The 23,080-nt window shown below is 45.1% G+C and overlaps 1 protein-coding gene across 9 annotated transcripts in view; it reads left to right on the top strand.

Annotated features, from left to right (window-relative positions):
• The window catches only part of GAS7 (growth arrest specific 7), a 224,225-nt gene that overhangs the window by 145,694 nt on the left and 55,451 nt on the right, over positions 1-23,080 (top strand). For all 9 annotated transcript variants that reach the window (XM_038371401.2, XM_043496449.1, XM_038371403.2 and 6 more), the window contains 2 exons: positions 1,479-1,564; positions 9,512-9,565. In XM_038371401.2, the coding sequence (XP_038227329.1) occupies positions 1,479-1,564; positions 9,512-9,565 (140 nt within the window). The remainder of the gene's footprint in view (positions 1-1,478; positions 1,565-9,511; positions 9,566-23,080) is intronic.

A 23,080-nucleotide genomic window follows, 5' to 3' on the forward strand; every position in this document is an offset into this window, starting at 1 on the left:
TCTGGGGAGAGGGTGAAGCAGCTGGGGCATGGGCCTGTAGACATCTAATCTGTCTGGCTTTTGCTCTCTGAGACTGAGCCTGGAGTGCTGAGCAAGAGCCTGGCACATGGCCTGTGCAGCATGGTGGGGTGGAGAGTGCACACAAAGGTGGGGAAACACAGCTAATCAAGGTGGAGATTCTTGAGGTGTGGTGTGTATGTTTTCTGGCTAGGATGTTGTCTCTTTCCGTTTGTCTGTCTGGTCTATTCAGACTGCAATCTCTTTGGGGCAGGGACAGTCTGCTTCCCCGTGTGTCCTATGCCCAGCACAAGGGAGTCCTGATCTCACTCCATGTGCTCCCATAATACAAACAGTGACTCATTTTTAATAGCACAGCAACACAGAACTGCAGGTTTCTCTCTCCCAACACCCCTCCCTCTCTCCTAGGGCATTAGGCAGCCCCAGTTTAGGTGCCACTTTGAGTTCCATGGCAGCTCATACCATCAGCTTGACAGAGTAATGGCAGAACTCTAGTAGCCCTACAGCTGCCTGACTGGAATTCAGTCCCCCAGGAGTCGTCCAACAGGTCGCAGCCCAGGGGAACAGCCATTAGTAGTAGAAATGGCTATTTCCACAAACACCTTCTGGAGCAATCATCCTGGAGTGTGGTGGAGCCAGGAGCAGATGCTAGGGGCTATGTACATGGATTCCTCCCTCACTCGAGACAGGATCAATGTCCTCTATCCCCATTTCTCAGCCTCTATGCAACAGGCAGCTGCAGACATCTGTCCCTTAAGGAGACATTCAGATTTGGGCATGGACCCAAGTCAAATGCTCTGAAAAGGAGGAACCAGGATGTATGAGCCCCTGAAAACTGAGGGTGCAGAAGTCTTTTGCACTCATTATTTGTTGTCAGGACTGGTTTCTGTTTTACGCATAGTGTTGGCTTTTCAAGGAGCAGATGCAGTATCCAGCCCCAAGCAGCCACAAGTCAGGCCTGAGAAAATCAGGGGACGGGCTTTCAAATCACGCAGTTTTTAAATATAATCAGCACTGGATTGTTGTCCTTTGCCTCTGTTTTTTGGGGTGCTGGTTTGTGGAACAGAAGGGGTAGTATCTGCCACATGGGGGAACTAAATGGGCTGTTGGGAATTGATTCAAGTTCTAGGGCATCTCCACAGCCGTCTAACTCTTCTGACTTCAGTCTGCCCTGTAGCAGTGAGAGAAGGCCTGGGCCCAGAGGCTAGATACACTTTTGGTTTCTGGGTTGGCACTGCCCCATCCAATTCTATCGAGTCAGGCCCAGGCCTGTTTAGAGATCTGTTCAGTTTAGGCACTTCTGGGGTAAGACGGCACGTAGGGAAGGCAAGTATCTTGTTACAGGGTTCTGTGAGTTTATCTTTATGATAAATAAAGTGACTAAGAATCATTGAAAGTCTGTATTTAAGTATTTGCTGCCTAGAGCAGCCCATCTAACCTCCTCTGTGTGTTCCTTACAGCAAATGGATATCACACCCCTGTGACCCCTATGCATCAAATGGAGCCTGGTCATATGAGTCTTCGAAAACCCAGCGGGGACCCCCAGGTAGGTTTTGGGGAACATTCTGAGTGGGAGTGTGTAGTGTTAGGGTAGTTTCTGAGCCCGTCAGTGACAATCACAGTGAGCATGCTTTAGAAACCGCCAGAACCCATTCAGAGCATCAGTGTGTATGTAGCTGGGCCAGGCGTGTTTGTGTATAGGCAGCAAACAGTGGAACCCCACTGTATCGTGTGGTTTCCTCATGGTGCTTTGTTGTGAAAAGAATGATAGACACAAGGAGGCCTTTTGATATTGAATCATATGATAGCAATGCACTGGCAGCGATCCACTAAGTCTCTCCTTTTGGGACTGTGGTACAAAAGCTAAGCTTGAAAATGCATTCAAATGGCTTTACCACCCAGTAGCCATGTGTCGAGTGAGGGCAGCATTTCTATGGTTACAGTTACACCCCCCTTTTTAAACCTCAATGAGTTACTGATAACGCATTAACCCCCCAAAAGTTTTAGTATCATCTTCAAGTGCAGGCCCCAATCCTGCAGGTATACATATGTTTAACTTTACTCCTTGAGTAGTCTAACTGAAGCTAATGGCACTACTAATCTGCGTAAAATTAAGTATGTGAATTAATACTTTCAGCACTGGGGTCTGTATCATTGTGAGTACTAGAGCTTCATCTAAACCATTATTTAAACTAATTTTAGAATGCTGGTCCCAGTACAGAACCCTGGACTCCACTTTCCCCATCCTCCACAAAGAAGACACACCTTTAACTCCAACCGTCTGCTATCTACCTACTGATCTGTTCTAAACCTTCTGTTTAGAGCAGTTTTACAATAATCCATTATATAAACCTTTGTCAAAAACATCTGAAAATCCATCTGTACAGAATCATATGGTTCTGCTCTTAGAGTAATAATTATTTCATTCTAAGACAGTAATAAAATGTCTGAAATGATTGACTTTTCATAAAAGCAATTCACATCTCACCTATCTTAATTTCCAATATAGCCTTAAGCCACCTATAAATACTTGCACATAAAACACCTCACAAATCTACCTCTCCATTCCTGACCTTTCACTCTTATATGGCAGCCACCTTCTCCTGGATGCCCTGTAGTCCACTCAGTCTGGCAAAAACACCACTCCTCAGTTCCCCTTAAAGTCCCCTCCTTCATGTCTCGTCAGTGTCATCCTTGACTCTTCCCACCTCCGTTATCACTCACAGACAGGCTACCACATTGAACGCAGCCTATAGCCTGCTGTCATGGTTGGCTCTATCTGTGTCTTGTGTCCATACAATTTGGAAACTGGTTTTCAACAGGAGCTGTGGGTGCTTCTGAAACCGGCCATGCTGAGTACTTTGTGAGGCAGCTGACCATGTGTCAATGTGGCCCCAAGGCCTGGATGGACACAGCAATGTGTCCTTAAGCTGGTTCAGCACACTGGCTTTCTGTAGTTTGGCTGGTCCTCCTGCCTCCAAACTCTGTGCCATAGGCATTCCCGAGTTCTTTGCCCCACGTACTTTTGATGCCGTGTATGTTCTTGGAGCATGGGGGAAGGATACTGCCCAGTGTTCCCAGAATGCTCTTTGACAGACATGGTTAAACAGAGTGACTATTGCAAACTAAGGCTGTCAATTAATCACAGTTAACTCACATGATTAACTAAAAAAAATTAATCATGATTAATCACACTGTTAAACAATAGAACACCAATTGAAATGTATTAAATATTTTTGGATGTTTCTCTACATTTTCAAATATATCGATTGTAATTACAACACAGAATACAAAGTGAACAGTGCTCACTTTATATTATTTTTATTAGAATTATTTGCACTGTAAAAATGATAAAATAAATAGTATTTTTCAATTCAGCTCATACAATTACTGTCATGCAATCTCTTTATCATGCAAGTGCAACTTACAAATATAGGGATTTTTTTTGTTACGTAACTGCGCTCAAAAACAAAACAATGTCAAACTTTACAGCTTACAGGTCCACTCAGTCCTACTTCTTGTTCAGCCCATCGCTAAGAGAAACAAGTTTGTTTACATTTACGGGAGATAATGCTGCCCACTTCTTAATTACAGTGTCATCTGAAAGGTAGAACAGGTGTTTGCATAGCACTGTTGTAGCTGGCATCACAAGATATTTACATGCCAGATGCGCTAAAGATTCATATGCCTTTTCATGGTTTGGCCATTGTTCCAGAGGACATGCTTCCATGCTGATGACGCTTGTTAAAAAAATAAAGCGTTATGTAAATTTGTGACTGAACTTCTTGGGGGAGAATTGTATGTCTCCTACTCTGTTTTACCCGCATTCTGCCATATATTTCATGTTATAGCAGTCTCAGATGATGACCCAGCCCATGTTTTTCATTTTAAGAACACTTTCACAGCAGATTTGACAAAATGCAAAGAAGATACCAATGTGAAATTTCTAAAGATAGCTACAGCACTCGACCCAAGATTTAAAAATCTGAAGTGCCTTCCAAAATCTGAGAGGGATGAGGTATCGAGCGTGCTTTCAGAAGTCTTAAAAGAGCAACATTCTGATGTGGAAACTACAGAACTTGAACCACCAAAAAAGAAAATCAGCCTTTTGGTGTCATCTGACTCAGATGATGAAAATGAACATTTGTCGGTCCGCACTGCTTTGGATCGTTATTGAGCAGAACCCGTCATCAGCATAGGCACATGTCCCCTGGAATGGTGGTTGAAGCTTGAAGGGACATATGAATCTTTAGTGCATCTGGCATGTAAATACCTTGTGACGCTGGCTACAACAGTGCCATGCAAACACCTGTTCTCACTTTCAGGTGACATTGTAAACAAGAAACAAGGAGCATTATCTTCTGCCAATGTAAACAAACTTGTTTGAGTGATTGGCTGAACAAGAAGTAGGACTGATTGGACTTGTAGGCTCTAAAGTTTTACATTGTTTTATTTTTGAAGGCAGGTTTTTTTTGTACATAATTCTACATTTGTAAGTTCAACTTTCATGATAAAGAGATTGCACTACAGTACTTGTAGGAGGTGAATTGAAAAAAACAATTTTTTTTTCAATGCAAATATTTTTAATCAAAAATAAATATTAAGTGAGCACTGTACATCATGTATTCTGTGTTGTAATTAAAATCAATATATTTGAAAATGTAGAAAACATCCAAAATATTTAAATAAATGATATTCTATTATTGTTTAACAGCATGATTAATCACAATTAATTTTTTTAATCGCTTGACAGCCCTAGTGCAACCACACAATCTTCTCACTTGACCTAGTTACAAACTGATCACAAAGCACTGTTCACTGGAGTGCTTGGATGAGCACTGGTTACAATTTCTTATAGGACAGCACAAAACTCTCTCTCTTTCTGCTAGTCACTACTGCCAAAAAAGGGCAGCAGCTGTTGCAAAGCTGAGATATTCTAGGCCAGCACTTAGCACAGTCTGAAACTTTAGCTCTATTTAACCCCGGTCCTTTTTTTTTTTTTTTTTTTTTTAAACTTTTCATAGTTTCATAGAGTTTAAGTCCAGAAGGGACCACAAGATCAGTGGTTTTCAATCCGGGGTACATAGAGGTCTTTCAGGGGGTACATCAACTTCTCTAGATATTTGCCTAGTTTTACAACAGGCTACATAAAAAGCACTAGCAAAGTCAGTATAAACTAAAATTTCATAAGACAATCACTTGTTTATACTGCTCTATATACTATACATTGAAATGTAAGTACAATATTTATATCCCAATGGATTTATTTTATAATTATATGGTAAAATTGAGAAAGGAAGCAATTTTTCAGGAATAGTGTGGCTGTGACACTTTTGTATTTTTATGTCTGATTTTGTAAACAAGTAGTTTTTAAGTGAGGTGGAACTTGGGGTACGCAAAACTCCTGAAAGGTGTACCGTAGCCTGTAAAGATGGAGGGTCATTGCACTAGATCATACAGTCTGACCTCCTGCATAGCACAGGCCATTACATTTCTTGCAAATACTACTCTATGGAGCCTAATAACTAAAGCATTTCAGTCCTCAGAAAACTAAAGTGTTGTGAGTCACAGGCAGAGAACAGGAGAGACTGAGGTGCCCCCACCACCTGAGGCCACTGAAATGGCAGGGAATTCATTAGGTGAGACATACTTCTAGGGTCCCAGCAGGCAAATTACACCCGATGCTTCAGAGAAAGAAAAAAAAATCCAATGATCTGCCAACCTGACCTAGGGAAAATTCCTTCTTGATTCAAATCTGGTGATCCCTGTGATCCTGAGCATGCAAGAAGAGCCACCAGCCAGGCATCTCGATGAAAGATTCTCTGAACCACTTCAGAGCACTGATCCACCCCACCTGCTGTCCTGTCTCTAGCTGTGGCCAATTGTTGATGCCTCAGAGGAAGGCAGAAGAAAACAAACAAAAAAACAGAATGCATCTGGCCAATTGTGCATTGAGGAAATGATTCCTTCCTGACCCCTGCAGGTGCCTTCCAGAAGCCTTGAAGCATGAGATTTGAGTATAGTCATAATAGTGCAGAGTTGCAACAGTCCTGAGCTTGTCGAGGGCAATGCAGAGCTCTTCATGGCTCGTGAAGGAAGAGGATGAACAGGAGGATTCATGAATTCATAGACCACCATGAACCAGAGACCACCATGACCATCCAGCCCAATCCCATCCACCCAAGTTGTAAAATTTCTCCCTTAATCTAATTTTAAAAACTACAAGTGGGGGTGAACCCACCACCTACCCTGCTAAGCTGTTCCAATGTTTAATCACTGTTAGGAAATTGCATCTTATTTCAAGGCTGAATTTGTCAAACTTCCATTTCCAGCCATTGAATCTGGTTAGGCCTTTGTCAGCAAGGCTGAAAACATCCCGCTCTCAGATCTCCGTTCCATGATGTGTCAGTGCCTAGACACAGTGATCACGATATCTCTCAACCTTCTCTTCAATAAGCTGAATAAATGGAGCTCCTTGAGACTCACATAGAAAATCTTGTTTCCCAGCTCCTGGATCATTTGGTGGCCCTCCTTTGACCTTACTCCAGAACTTCCAATCCTTCCTGCAGTGTGGACACCAGCACTGGACACAGTATGCTAGTAGTGGTCCTACCAATGGTCTGTCCCCAAGCAAGATTATTTTCCTTTGATATTCCCCTTTTCATACATTAGCCCTTTTTGCAACAGCATTGCACTGAGAGCTCATGTTGAGGTGATTGTTTTCAGTGACCTCTGAGACTCTCTCTGCATCACTGCTTTCCAAGACAGTCTCCCATCCTGTAGATATAACCTGCATTCTTGGTTCCCAGATACATGGCCTGCATTTGGCTGCATTAAAATATATTTTATTGGCTTGTGACCACTTAACCAGATGATTCAGATCACTCTGTAGCAGTATCTTGCCCTCCTCATTGTTGACTATCCCACCAATCTTTGTGTCATCTGCACACTTTACAAGCAAACATTTTATATCATCGTTTAGATGGTTGGTACAAATAGTAAATTGTGTTGGACCAAGATCTGATCACCGGGGAACCACACTTTGCCTATTAATATCTCCCCATTAACAACTACATTCTGAGCTCTGTCAGTGAGCCAGGTTTTATTCCATCAAATCTGTGCCCTGTTAGTTCAATACAATGCAAGTTTTTAATCAAAATGTCATGTGGTACTAAGACAAATGTCTTGGCAAAAGCCAAGTATACTATATCAACACAGGTTTCAGAGTAGCAGCCGTGTTAGTCTGTATCCACAAAAAGAAAAGGAGAACTTGTGGCACCTTAGAGACTAACAAATTTATTTGCTCACTTCATCAGATGCATTCAGTGCAAAATATTTTCCACTGAATGCATCCGATGAAGTGAGTTGTAGCTCACAAAAGCTTATGCTCAAATAAATTTGTTAATCTCTAAGGTGCCACAAGTCCTCCTTTTCTTATATCAACACAGTTACCTTTATCAACCAGATTTGTTATCCTGCCAAAAAAAAAAGACCACAAATTAGTTTGACAAAACTATGAAACCACACCAACCGGGATTAATTCTATTTGTAGCTTTGTATTCTTTGAATCCCAAATTAACCATTCCATTATTTTACTTGGGATTGACATCAGGCTAACAGATTTAGAGTTCCCTGGGTCACCCCTTTTACCCTTCTTAAATATTGGCACTATATTGGCAGGCCTCCAGTCCTTTGGAATTGCCCCAGTTTTCCAATATTTGTTAAAAGTGAACATTAGTGGTTCAGATAGCCCCTCCTCGGCTAGTTCCTTTAAGACTTAAAACAGTTTCATTTGTGGTCAAGTTCCAGATTGTACAGCCTGATTCCAGGCAAAGACTGGTGAGGCTGGTGTGTTCTGTATCACTTAATTAACCACAGCAGCACCAGGGCAAGGGGAGCAGAGTTCTAGCATAGACTCTGCCTGCGGTGGCAGATCAGTCACTGGGCTAACAGGGCCCATGCCCAGGGCCCCTGGCCAATTGGGGGACCCCAGAAAAATGGGTGCCCCTGCACCTCGACCTGCTCCGCCAGCCCGGCGCTCCTGCTGGGGAGCAGGGTCAGGGTATGGGGGCTTCACCTGCTCCATCCACCCACCCAGCACTCCTCCCAGGGTGCGAGGTCAACCTGACCCTGCTCCCCAGCAGGAGCATTGAGCGGGCAGGGGAAGCCCCCACACTCCGGCCCCATTTCCCCAGCAGGAGCACCAGGGCGGGAGTGGGGAGGAGAGACCGGAGTGGGGAGGAGGACAGGCAAATGAGGTGGGGAGGGGCCCCCACTTGCTCTGGCCCAGAACCACACAAAACCTGTCTGCCTGTGCAAGGTGAAATCCCCCTCCCTAGGAGCTAGTCTGGGGAGCTGAAAGCCCTCAGTCAGCAGTGGGAGGGTGGGAGAGGTCAAGGGCTAAAGCAGAGCTGAGTGCAGAAGAGCAGGGTTGCTCACTGATTGGACGAGTATCTTGGCAGTGCCTCATGCAGAGATCTGCTGGAGAGGATGGGTGTATGGCTGGGACTCACCTGGAACAGTTTCTGCTGCCTCTGAGTTCACAGCTTTGTAGCTGGTGTCTGTATCAGCTGGCTGCGGCTCAAGGCAGATATCACTTTGCAGCTGACTCAGAACAACCTCCAGGCAGCCAGCAATGCCAGAGCAGCTGCAGGCAGGAGATGGGGGAGTGCTAGTGTGCTGCAGGTGGCACAGAGCCGGGGGAATGTCACCCAAGCTTAGTGAAAGGGGGATAACCCCTGATTTCAGGAGAATTCTCTGGGCAGCCCCATAAACCAGGCCTGGGGCCTCTTGGTCCATTACAAATGGAGTCAGAACATCTAAAAAACAGGGAGGGTGTTTTGATTGCAGATTTTAAGCTTTCAGCTGTTTGGGGGCAGGGCCCGTGTTGGTACAGCACACAGTACAAGGCCCTGCTCTGGATCAGGGCCTGTGGACATTACTAGAATAGAGAATTAGCTGAATTCTCCAAAGTGACACATCCCCTCAGAATCAGTTCAGTACTGCAGGAATTCAGAATTTGGCCTTGTGGGCAGTGGGTGGTACCATGGGGCACAATCGGTTCAGTGGATCTGGGGGACTGCACAGGTTAAGTACTTCAGTGGATGGGCACAGTGCTCAGTGGCTGGACGTAGGGGGTACAGTGGCAGTGGTGGCACAGTGGAGGGGCACAGCCAGGAAGGGGTCCAGGACTCTGTGGTGGAGGGTGGGGATGCAGTGGAGGGGCTTAGTGGAGGGGCCCAGGGGGGAAGCAGCACTGGGACTCAGTGGAGGAGGGCAGGGGCTCAGGGGCTCCTTGGTGCCCAGGGCTGCCCCTCAGCTCCTTCCCGGCTGCCCCCTCGCCCCCACATCACTCCCCTGCCAACTGCCCTCGCCTTTCTCAGCCGGACACTGATGCCTTTCAGTGATTCACTGCGCAGCTTGGGCCAAGCACACTCACACACCCTCCCGCCATGGGGTGCATGCTGACGATGCCTCTCTCCTCTCTCCGCAGAGTCCGGGATCCCCACGCATGCCCAGGAGGCTGGCCAGGGAGAGCTCGCGGACGGTAAGTATAGCCGGGACAGCTGGCAGCGCTGCAGGTAAGGGTTGAGGCCTGGACAATGATCCCTGCCGCTGTGCTGAGGGCCAGCAGCATGTGGGCCAGCTGCTGGGGGCAGGGCAGAGCGACCTGGGATGGCAAAGAAAGCCCCTGGTGGATGGGGTGGTCCTGGGCCAGCCAGTTAAACCAGAGGGCACATGTCCAGGCTCTCCCTGCTCTGTTTTTAAGGGGCACTGAATCAAAAACAACTTTAACAAAATGGCCTGGGTCAAACATGTAGCTGGTGTCAAACCAGTTCTTAGCAAAGTGGCCACATCACAAAAATGGAATTGACACTAATTGCAATCCTATGCGTACTGCCAACGGAGGCCCCGAGTCTCAATGAGCACTAGACATTGAACTACTCGGAGCCCTAGCAGCAGAGGTGAGGAAAGTTGGTAGCGAAGCCTGTTCCGCCTGTATATTATCTGTTCTGTGAATGAATGGAAATCTTCAGTGTTCCGGGCTACCAGGCCAGCGTCTTTCACCAGCACTGAAGGTCACACCCTGAAAAACAATACAAATCAAAGTGATACAGTTTCACAAGAGATATCTGTGCCCTGAAATATCATCTACATCAGTGGATCCCAAACTTGTTCTGACTCTTGTGCAGGGAAAGCCCCTGGCAGGCTGGGCTGGTTTGTTTACCTGCCGCGTCCGCAGGTTCGGCTGATCACGGCTCCCACTGGCCGCGGTTCGCTGCTCTAGGCCAATCGGAGCTGCTGGAAGCAGCGCGGGCCAAGGGACGTATTGGCGCCATTTCTGCTGCTCTGGGATTTGGAAACTGATTAGTTAATCTGCATGTTACATGGTGGCAGAAAACTGGCTGAGATCCAAAACTATTTTCTAAATCTGTCTTCAATAAAAAATATAGAAAAGAAGTTTGAGCAATTAGTAAGGAATGCTGACTCTGCAAAATAACTATTGCTGATAAACAGCTGGTAAGGAAGTACTTGGGAAATGTGAATACCCACTATACAAATCAGACGTTCTGGGTGATCTGTCTAACAAGCTTACTAAACCACTACCATATCTTTTTTAAAAATCAGGGACAATTCAGGAGGTAATGAAATACTGAAGAAATGGAAATTTAGCACCTTATTTTCAATGAAGAATGATTCTGGCAATTACCACCCTAGATGTGGAACTTCTCTCTTTAGCTGAAACAGAGTAATGGAAGGGCATTAGTAACTGGCAAAGCATGCAGTTGGATGGAGGTTTCTGGTAGAAAGTGCAGGGATTGCTGGTAGGATCAGTGTTAATTAATGTCTTCATTACTGAACCACGGTGAATAGTTTGCAACTTCGCATTACAGAAAAGGGTGTTATTAATCCCCCTAGATGAAACTTTGTGACCATATCTGGGCTTTAGTGTTCAGTTCTGGGCACCTGAATGCTGGAAAGATATTTAAAAGTGGAAGGAATTCAGAGAAGAACAACACAACTGCTTGGGGCTGGATGGGATTTACTTAAGAGGAAAGATTAAAACAACCAAGTGAGCTAAGCATTGACTAAGGGAGAGGGGAGGGAGCATGCTCATAATCTACAAATATTGGAAGGGTATAAAGCCCAAGGGAGGGAGAGGAATTATTTGAAGTCATACATTGTAGGGGTGTAACTAGGAGTAATGGGACAATCTTGGGAGAACAGTCTGTTGATCTGCCCTTCCGTCAGTGGGGAGTGCTCTTGTGCCATGTACAGATTTGTTACAGGCCATTTTGGTTGCCATTGGTGAGTCACTGAGGCTCGATGGGAGTTAATTCAGTTGTCTGAGTGCCCATATGATGCATTTCTCTGCTGTGGTAGCCCAGTCACCTCCATCAGTCCTCCCACTGCTGTCCCAGAGTGCACCAGTCACTGCAAAAGTGGCCAGTCTGGTTACCTTTCTGCCCAGCAGTCACCTAGCAGTTTACATAGCCATGCATGCTGAGTGGAGCTCACTTGTAAGCCATTTCAGAGCAGTGCTTCCCCAGGTCTGGTAAATGCCCATACTGCTGCTTGTATCACTGCTGAAGTCCACACCTTCATCTGTCTGGGGCTACTGGGCATGCCCATTGCCAACTGGGACCGTGGCACAGGGAGGTCAGGAGGTAGCCACTGTCCACACTGGGAGTCAAGCGCTCTGAGGGGTTGACAGAAGGGAGAGGGTGTATAAACACACCTAGGACAATAGTGAAACCCCAGGAAATTCCCCCACAGTGCGTCCATTCTACTGTGAATTACACCTGGTCCTCTGAAAGTATCCCACCAGTCAGCCCCTCCTGGTGATTGACAGCCCTCACTGTTAAAAAATTGCACTTTATTTTCTGTCTGAATTTGTCATTAAACCCATACCATAATATGCAGGTGATAATTTTGAAGCCCTTCAAATTTCTCTGGTATTTAAGCAGTACTGTGGGCTCTTCTGCCACTTTAACCAAAGGTACAACCAGTGCTAAAATCTTTAGTTTACAAGCCAATTCAAGGCTTCTTCCTCTTATTGTCTATGAACTGTCAATTCTCTTGTCAACAAAGTCTGTGTGATTTAGGCTGAACTTTTTGAAACACTCAGGGTTTCTCCCAGTAGGGAAACACCTTTTCGTCTTACAAATTGTACTACTCTTAGTATAATGAGTTTCTCCAGCCTCCACATTCTCAACTGAGTAAGTTCTTAAGTAATTTTTCATACATTCCCTTCAATAAATTTCAGTTATTATTGATGGAAATATTTTTGTCAGTTTCATATATACGGTGAAATGGACATTTACTAATAAAAATTGAATCCTTCCAGGACTGTGTATTAGTCATTTTGCTACTTATCAGTTAGAACTGGCCTGAAGGTGGCTTCTCCAGCTCATCTGCACAGTTGCAATGATTGGTTCTTTGAGTTAGCTAGAGAGTTCATTCATTCAGGTAATTCACTCAGGGTGTTGTGATACCAAGTTCTTGTCTCTTCCAGATTTTGCAGCAGTCTCCCTAGATGGTACTTTAACAGATAAGGTTAATAGGTACTTGTCAGTGATAGGCTTTAGTTGTTAACAGCAGGGAGCGTGTTCACTCCGCTAGGTGATGAGTCTTTCTTGTGCAGCTGGTTCTGCTGCATGGAGCACTATGCTGAACAATACAGGGCATATTATACGTGATGCAGCAAAGCATTGTCAGATAGCGACCCAGGCTTCTGCAGTGATTTGAAAAGTCCATCCAGGTTATAAGCTGTCGCTTCTCATCATCATGATAATAAAATACTGATGGAATAGAATTGTAAGATACGAATACATCATCTTGCTTCTCTCCAAATACAGAACAAAAAAATTGTTGAATACTTCTGCCTTTTGTGTATCTGGTTGATAATTTTATGTCCTTATCCTATCATAATGGCACTATACCATCGTTTGGATTTCATTTGTTTTTGACACATTTAAAGAACTGCTTCTTATTGGCCATAGATTTTTCATTGATATCTTTATCAGTAGTTTGCATTTCCTAACTTTTGATGAGTAGTCATTGCTGTCATCTTCCTCATTTTTCAATTTTGTTTGTTTATATTTTAATTTCCCTCTGAACCGGAATGATTTTTTAACCAAAGAAGTCTTCTTATATCATTGTACAGTTGTGGGGCTTGGAGGCCATGAACAGAGTATTTCTGTGAATGTTGCTGATATAGTGTGGATTATAAAGACGTGGCATATTTGCAAGATTGGGAAAGTCATTCTCAGGGATTGAGGACTGTGGGACGCGCTTGTGAAAATACTGGTTTCAGAGTAGCAGCCGTGTTAGTCTGTATTCGCAAAAAGAAAAGGAGTACTTGTGGCACCTTAGAGACTAACAAATTTATTAGAGCATAAGCTTTCGTGAGCTACAGCTCACTTCATCGGATGCATTTGGTGGAAAAAACAGAGGAGAGATTTATATACACACACACACAGAGAACATGAAACAATGGGTTTATCATGCACACTGTAAGGAGAGTGATCACTTAAGATAAGCCATCACCAGCAGCAGGGGGGGGAAAGGAGGAAAACCTTTCATGGTGACAAGCAAGGTAGGCTAATTCCAGCAGTTAACAAGAATATCAGAGGAACAGTGGGGGGTGGGGTGAAGAAACAGATTGACAGAGCCAGAAGAGTACCCAGAAGTCACCTACTACAGGACAGGCCCAACAAAGAAAACAACAGAACGCCACTAGCCATCACCTTCAGCCCCCAACTAAAACCTCTCCAACGCATCATCAAGGATCTACAACCTATCCTGAAGGACGAGCCATCACTCTCACAGATCTTGGGAGACAGACCAGTCCTTGCTTACAGACAGCCCCCCAATCTGAAGCAAATACTCACCAGCAAGCACACACCACACAACAGAACCACTAACCCAGGAACCTATCCTTGCAACAAAGCCCGTTGCCAACTCTGTCCACATATCTATTCAGGGGATACCATCATAGGGCCTAATCACATCAGCCACACTATCAGAGGCTCGTTCACCTGCGCATCTACCAATGTGATATATGCCATCATGTGCCAGCAATGCCCCTCTGCCATGTACATTGGCCAAACTGGACAGTCTCTACGTAAAAGAATGAATGGACACAAATCAGACGTCAAGAATTATAACATTCAAAAACCAGTTGGAGAACACTTCAATCTCTCGGGTCACTCGATCACAGACCTAAGAGTGGCTATACTTCAACAAAAAAGCTTCAAAAACAGACTCCAACGAGAGACTGCTGAATTGGAATTAATTTGCAAACTGGATACAAATAACTTAGGCTTGAATAGAGACTGGGAATGGATAAGTCATTACACAAAGTAAAACTATTTCCCCATGGTATTTCTCCCCCCCACCCCACCCCCCACTGTTCCTCTGATATTCTTGTTAACTGCTGGAATTAGCCTACCTTGCTTGTCACCATGAAAGGTTTTCCTCCTTTCCCCCCCTGCTGCTGGTGATGGCTTATCTTAAGTGATCACTCTCCTTACAGTGTGTATGATAAACCCATTGTTTCATGTTCTGTGTGTGTGTGTATAAATCTCTCCTCTGTTTTTTCCACCAAATGCATCCGATGAAGTGAGCTGTAGCTCACGAAAGCTTATGCTCTAATAAATTTGTTAGTCTCTAAGATGCCACAAGTACTCCTTTTCTTTTTGTGAAAATACTGGTGGTCTAAAAGTCAGTTGCGACTCTGAAGAATTTGGAAACAGCTGCATTAGAGGATTGTTGCCTGAGAGACTGTGGAGAGAAGCTGGGTTTTGGGAGATGGCAGATGGCTTGGGATACAGGACTACAGACCATGTTCCAGGTTTAAGGGGCAGTTTGGGGGCAAGCATGGAAATACTTGTGGAAGGAGTGCACAAAGAGGGAGTCAGAGCTGTCCAAGCACAAGATGTGCACAGGAGAGTTGCAGGGACCTAGCAAAGAGACGCAGCTGGGCATAGCATGGGAAAGAGGCCATGGAAAAAGAAACCTGCTCTTTCTGTTCTTTGATCAGCACCTGGAGGCACTGGACCAGCTGCTTACTGAGCTTGCAAATTAAGTTCTTTGGAATGTCTCTCTCCACCTGTGCAAGAGTATTTAAAGGAAATGTGTCACCCTCGGCTGCTGGTTTCCTTGGCAGTAAGCACAGGAAGAGTCGGAGCAGCCTTGGGTTTCTTGGAAAACCCACATCTCCTGAAGCCCATTCACAGTATGGAAGCAAGGAAGGGAAGAGGCCCGACAGGCTGAGCCAAGGAATAGAGGTTTCAGAGTAGCAGCCGTGTTAGTCTGTATTCGCAAAAAGAAAAGGAGTACTGGTGGCACCTTAGAGACTAACAAATTTATTAGAGCATGAGCTTTCGTGAGCTACAGCTCACTTCATCGGATGCATCCGATGAAGTGAGCTGTAGCTCACGAAAGCTTATGCTCTAATAAATTTGTTAGTCTCTAAGGTGCCACCAGTACTCCTTTTCTCCAAGGAATAGAGCAATGGTAGTGGGAGCTCTCTTAACCATAGATTCACTCCTGTTCCCATTGAAGGCAAAGGTGAAACTTTTGTTGACTGCAGTGGGAGTCAGACTGAGCCCACTGTGCAAGAATATGTTCAAGATGAGGGGCCTTTCGGTAAGGTAAATCAAGGCAGGGTTTGTGCTCAGTTCTCTTCATGGGATTCCAGGGATGGGTGAGGTTTGGAATCAGCTTGGTTCTCAGTCTGTGGAAGCCAGGGGTCCTCCCCCATCTCTGCCTCCGTGGCTCCAGCATACAGAAGTCTCATGCTCCTGTGGTGTTGGGAAGACCAGCGTGCTGTGTGAGTTAATGCCAACCTGGTCATTGTGGCTTCCATTCCCACAGTGCCAGGGACATCACACTATAGAACCAGAAGCTGTAGACACTGTGACTATAGCACAAGGATGGCCAAACTGCGGCTAATGAGCCGCATGCGGCTTTTACAGTTAAAGTGTGGCTTGCGAGCCCCCCCCCCCCGCCCATTCTCCACCTACCAGACTTGGGGCAGGGGGAGAACGGCTCGGGCTCTCTGCTTTGCAGCACATTGGTGGGGTAGGGGCTTCTGCCCAGAGGGGAGGGTGGTCTCGGGGCTTCAGCCCCACAAGTTGCATCTGCCGGGCCTTGGGGCTCCAGCAGGAGCGGGCTGAAGCCCCAAGCCCCGGCAGGTGCGCCTCGGCTCTTGAACTTCTGAATATCGTTGTATGCGGTTCAGAGGGTCATTGAGTTTGGTCACCAATGCTATGGTGTATTGCACTGGTTTTCAAACCATTTAGGTTGCACCCCTTTCCAAATAATGGAGTCTACCACGTATCCCCATCTGAGATAGCATCATAATATACCTATGATTAGATTGCCAAGTCTTACTAAATAAAATGCATTGTCCACCATTACAGGATTTTTCTCACATACTTCCTGACAAAAGCATGCGTACCCCCTAAGAATAAAGGTACCCATTTGAAAACCACTGGTGTATTGCAAAAAGAAAAGGAGTACTTGTGGCACCTTAGAGACTAACAAATTTATTTGAGCATAAGCTTTCGTGAGTTACAGCTCACTTCATCGGATGCATTTGGATGTATTGTGTTATGTTAGCATGTGACCATGTCATCCAAGTTGTATTTTGATAGTGCATATGCACAATGGCAGAGTAGAAGGTGTGCACACACCTTTGACACTGGTATTTCCTGACTTGTGGCAACTCCCATTGTAATCACAGGGTTGCATTCATTTTGGGATTGTCATTTAATTAAACAAACATCCTCATTTTGTCCCAGAGGATGTTTCACTTGGTCACTATGCCATGCCAACCCACTAATGTCTGTCAGGAGCTCCCCAGTTCACTGCACACAGGAAGCAACACTTTCATTTTGCCTTTTGAAATTTTACTGCTTTTCCCAAGTATTTTTCAAAGGTCCTTTCAGTCTAATCCATTTTGGAGATCAAAGTAAAGAGGGAAAGAAGTGCAGTGTTATAAATCAAGTCCAATAGAGTGTTAAACTATTATCTATCTGCTGTAAACGGTCCAGTGTACAGGGACTGAGAGCTGCTCGCCAAATCCTCCTTTGTTCTGGGTGTAGAGGACAAAAGATGAAAGGCTTAACTTCAAGAGATTGGCCAGCCCAGTCCTAGGATCCTCTGATAATCCCTCCAGCTGATGATAGGATTTGATCCAACAGCAGCTCCTTGAGGTAGAGGTAAAGAAGAAAGTACTTTTGCATTTCAGAGTTATTGCTGAGTCACTTGGCAGGAATTTGTCTCTATAGAGCCCTTTAACAATTCTAAACATGAATAGACTTTCCACTTTACATAAATGTAAAGAGACTGTACAATGCCTTCCCTTAGAACAGTCACATAGCTGTGCTTAGCATAGATCACACAGAGAAGCCTTTATAGAAGCTGGAATACTTAGGGATGGGAAAGGGAGGAACAAAAAGCCATTGCAAGAGGTAAACTGTTGTTCTCAGCAAATAGCCAAAGATATTTACCAGGACAGTACTGTTAGACATGTACTGTATAAAACCCCTGGAGTGTGTTTTCTATTGCAGTGCTGCTCTTTAGAGAATTGTTCCCATTTCATGATATGTTACGAGAGAGACCTTTAAAATATTATTTTAAATATAAAATTTAGCCCCCTGGAATCCCTGTGATAGAGGAAAAGTTGAGTGAGGGGGAAAAGGAGAAAAAGGACAAGTTGGAAGAGATAACTGAAGAAGGAGTTGTTGGCACAGTGAAGAGCTGTAGCCTGCAAAAGCCTATGAGCACTGACCAGTCCCATTGATTTTGCTGGGGCTATTCGTAGATGATACACTGAGTACATATAGAACAATATATTGTATAAATCTCTTGGATACCACAGTGATCAGCAAGTCAAGACAGAGATTAGAGTTTACGGCACAGTCTGCTTCCTTTCTGCAGCTTTGCCCCATATTTAATCTTACACTTTGTTTTGTTAGGTTTCAGAGTAGTAGCCGTGTTAGTCTGTATTCGCAAAAAGAAAAGCAGTACTTGTGGCACCTTAGAGACTAACAGATTTATTAGAGCATAAGCTTTCGTGAGCTACAGCTCACTTCATCGGATGCATTTCCGATGAAGTGAGCTGTAGCTCACGAAAGCTTATGCTCTAATAAATCTGTTAGTCTCTAAGGTGCCACAAGTACTGCTTTTCTTTTTATTTTGTTTTGTTATTGCTTAGTAGCGGCATGCACAGCCAAGCACTTCATTTGTTAATGTAGGTTTGCTCAGCAGTGCTATGCGCAGCCCAGCACCTCATTTATTATTGTAAGGTTGCTTAGCAGTGTGCACAGCCAAAAGATTGTGATCACTAGACTGAATATTGGTTTTCAATTTTAGGATAACTCATCCAAGAACAATTGAACCCAGTGAATTTGGCAATATATCTGAGTATTTTCTCACCACACCTGATCAAGTCTCTACTTTCTATTGAGAGGAAGCAGTTTTCTTGTTGATGTTTTTACTATCAAATCTTACTGCAAGAATCAAGCAAAATCATTCATAAATATTTATTATTTTTTTAAAACTCAGACAGCTTTAAAGAAACCCCAGGACTCCTCCATCCTCCACAGTGGCTTTGTAAACAGCACTTATATTAACAACAAAGGACTTCTTTTTCCCAGTAGCTGAAGATCTGTTTACTGTGGTACAAACCTGTTTCTCCTCCCTTTGTTTAATGGAAACTCACTTTGTCTGGATCCTGTCTGCCTCATCTGCAAGTGCCCATCATTGTTGCTCTGACAGCAGTGAGGAGAATCTCACAGCAAGTTCTCTTCCGAATGGGGCCATATCTGCACATGCGCTACAGTGGCACAACTACATCACTGCGGCTATGCCTCTGTAGCGCCACAGTGTAAACACTTCCAAGAGCAACAGAAGAGGTTTTTCCATCCATATAGGATGTAAAGGAGTAGAGCAGCGGTAGCTAGGTCGATGGAAAAGTTCTTCTTCAGTACCAGTGTGAAAGGGCAGAAACCCAGCAATGCATCTGCACTCAGAGGTCAGGAGTCCTGGGCAGAGTTCCAGTCCAGTGGTGAGTCTTGGGTGCTCCTGGTCATCTGCGACACAAGTAATCTTTCCCCAGCAAACTCCTCCAGTGTCCTGTTCTGCCACTCTTTGCAAAGTCACACAGAGCGACAATCTCCCCACTTAACTAGCTAACAGCCTCTCTCCTTATTCCAAATGCAAAGTCACAAACTCCAATACTCACGGCCCCACACAGCTTGGGGCAGCAATGATATTGAGTCCAGCTCTGGTGTGTCCTTCTCAGGACATTCCTCCCTGGCGAAGTGCTCCTCTTGGTTCCTGTCCTGGGCTGTCCCTGATCAGCTGCTCTGTCCCTCCTGGGCTTTGGGCAGGTTCTCGGCTGCTTCGCTCTGTGAGGGCCTGCTTGCTGCAACCCTTCTGTCTGGAGTCCCAGACACACCCACCCTGTTACTCTCCCTCTCTCCCTGCTTTCCCCCCCCCCAAAAAAAAAACCAAAACAAAAAAAACCAGCACATCCTCTGCCTGGAACAATCAGCTCTCCCCCCCTCAGGACAAAGATTTAAAGGGGCCAGGCTCTCTAAACCCCAAGGGGGTTATACAAGTAAAAGGTACTGTGTACATCATCTGAAACTAGATTGAACCAAGAAGCTTCCTACCTTGTTTTTCTGGTACCGTGGTTTCCCTCTTATCTCTTTGTTCTGAATACATGCATTTCAGATATCAAAGAGCATGAAGGCACCTCCTAGGTTTGTTCTAGGGTAGAACAATCACAGTTCTTGTCCTCTTCCTTTGGGACATTCCAATTCAGGCCAGTAAGAGTAACTTCCTTTCTATTGCTATGATAAACCAGTCATCTGTCCTGATTTTGTCAGCTTCCCTATTTGGTCAAGCCAAAACTTACTTCAGTGAAAGCAAGGGGTTATGGGATACTTGGCATAAATGAGCAAAAATCATAGTCCATTTAGGCTATATAACTGCTGTAATATTTGTGCTTAATGCATACTAATAACTATGTGGTATGGATAATGCATACTATTAATATATGTATCTATGCTAGCCAGCATATATTAGTCAACAGATGTGTATGCCCTATCACAATTTCCATCTCTGACATTTCTAAGGCGGCCACTTGGAGCGCAACTTGGGCCATGTCTACATTACAAAGTTAAGTCTACTTCATGTAATTCAACATTAAGCCTCCAATTTAAGCAAGTTGATCTTGTGTGTCTGCACTACACTCATTGTGTCAGCAGAGTGCATCCTCACTAGCAGGGCTTGCATTAATGCACGGAGCACTGCACTGTGGGTAGCTATCCCACAGTGCACATAGCCGAGTGGAATTTTGGGTTGGGCTTGCAATGCCTTATGGGACCAAACATTGGCACGGGTGGTTATGGGAACATTGTGTTAGCCTCCCATGATGCACTTACCTCCCTCTCTCCCTCTCTCCATCCCTGAAATCAACTGCAGACAAACCAAGCCTTATTTGTGCCTTTTTTTGTAAGCTTGGCTTACCCACGTGGATGCCACAGCATGATAAGCATGGACCCCGCTCAGCTGTACACCGTTGTTGTGAGCATTACAAACACCTCACACTTTATTCTGCAGTATTTACACAGCTGAAACAGGCGCTGCCACATGAAGCAATGTGATGCCATGCAAGCACCCTGCTGGAAAACATAGAGCGGAGCAATTCACTTGCTGGCGACAGTCATGCATCACCTTGACACAGTTGAGCACCGTTTCTGGGCCTGGGATACAAGCTCTGACTGGTAGGATCACATTGTTATGCAACTATGGAATGATGAGCAGTGGCTGCAGAACTTTCGAATGTGTAAGGCCACTTTCCAGGAACTGTGTGAAGAGCTTTCCCCAGCCCTGAAGTGCAGCAATACTAAAATGAGAGCTGTTCTGACAGTTGAGATGTGAGTGGGGATTGCTCTGTGGAAGCTTGCAGCGCTAGACTGCTACCGGTCAATGGGGCATCAATTTGGAGTGAGTAAATCTACCGTGGGATCTGTTGTGATCAAAGTTTGCAGGGCCATCAACAGACTTCTGCTAAGAAGGGTAGTGACTCTGAGCAAGGTGCAGGACATAGTCAATGGTTTTACCATGATGGGGTTCCCAACTGCAGTGGGGCGATAGGCAGAATGCATATCCCTATCTTGGCACCAGACCACCTTGCCAAAGAGTACATAAACAGAAAGGTGTACTTCTCAATGGTGTTGCAAGCGCTGGTGGATCATAGGGGCCGTTTCACCGACATCAGTGTGGGATGGTCGGGGAAAGGTGCATGACGTGCATCGTTAGGAACACAGGTCTGTTCAGAAAGCTGCAAGCAAGCACTTTCTTTCCAGACTGCAAAATAACCATTGGTGATGTTGAAATGCCAATCGTGATCCTGGGAGACCCAGCCTATCCCTTGCTCCCATGGCTCATGAACCCGTACACAGGCAGCCTGGACAACAGTAAGAACTGGTTCAACCATAGGTTGAGCAAATGCAGAATGGTGATGGAATGTGCCTTTGGACCTTTAAAAAGGTTGCTGGCATTGTTTGCTTACTACGTTAGACCTCAGTGAAAGTAATATCCCCATTGTTATTGCTGCCTTCTGTGTGCTCCACAATATCTGTGAAACAAAAGGAGAAAAGTTTCCGCTGGGGTGGGGGGTTAAAGCAGATTGCCTGTTAGCCAGTTTTGAGCAGCCAGACACCAGGGCAATAAGAACAGCACATCAAGGAGCTCTGCATATCTATGAGGCTTTGAAAACCAGTTTCAGCAATGAGCCAGAGTAATGTGAGACTTATCTGTGTTCCTTACCAAACTGTCCCTTCCATTGCATTTTCTCCCCTGTAAACACCACCCCACCAACCACAGGGTGTTGAATGAAAAAATAGCCTTTTCTCCTCAATCTGTTAAGTTTTATTATGCACACAAACACACACACAGAGCAAAGAAAAGTAAGATAACCTGGGGCAAAAGCGCTGATAACACTGTGGTGGGAGAAACAAGGACAGCTGGCTTACAGATGCACTGCAGTAACTATCAAAGGTCTGGGAATGGGTGCCTTCTGGTCCTTGTACCCTCCCCTGGTGTTAAGTGCAAGGGATACCGAATTCCCCCTCCCCCGCCTCATAAGACATTTGCAGGAGGTGGATGTAGAACTGGGTGATGATGGCAGCAGGTTCAGCATAGGCTGCAGCATTCAGCTGCCTTTCTTGAACCTCAACCAGAGGCCTCAACATGTCTGATTGCTCCTTCATAATCCGCAGCATCTCTTCCTGCGTGGCACACTCTTGTTCCCTGTTCTCCTGTCTTCCCTGTCCAAGTCCAGGTTCTCAGACAGTGTAATCCTCCATGCTCTGACCTCTGTCTTGTCACTCTGGAGGCATGCATTAACTCATTAAACATGTTCTCCCGAGTCTTCTTTTTTGCGCCTTTTAATCTGGGATCTTCTCTGTCCCAGTGTGCGTCAACAGACAGGTTTTCGGCTGCAAGGAATGCAGAGCACCAGGCTAGCATTGATAGTGCATAGATTGTTTCTAGTGCAAGGTTATTTTTTTTTATTAAAAAAACCACCCCTCAATACACTTCACTGCAAGCCACAATGTAATCACAACCACCGGCTACTGCAAGAGTCAGTTTGCTGCTCCAGCCATGGTGAGTAAGGCCACGATGCATGGGCAAGAGGTCTTGTGCTGCTGCTTTTGTGAAGACACCCTTGGGATCCCTTTCCCCTAGCAACCTGAAGAGAGGCACCGGTGTAAAACCCCCCAAATAGTTTGTTTTTTACAAAAGCAGCACTGGGTTGGGGGGGAAGGGAGACAAACAGGAAGCTGCCCCCCCTTTTTTTTTCCCCAATGCTGCTTGCAATACACGGTGATCTCTTCCAACCACAACCACGGCATGTTTGGGAAAGAATCGTTGTGTGACCCAAATTTCACCAGCGGGGTGGATTACTTGTTGAATTGTTTGCGATTTAAGGGCTAGCATTGAAAACTTCCCCTGTTTCTCCTTGGTGACCCCA

Source organism: Dermochelys coriacea, chromosome 14 (assembly GCF_009764565.3).
Source record: "Dermochelys coriacea isolate rDerCor1 chromosome 14, rDerCor1.pri.v4, whole genome shotgun sequence".
NCBI classification, from domain to species: Eukaryota; Metazoa; Chordata; order Testudines; family Dermochelyidae; genus Dermochelys; species Dermochelys coriacea.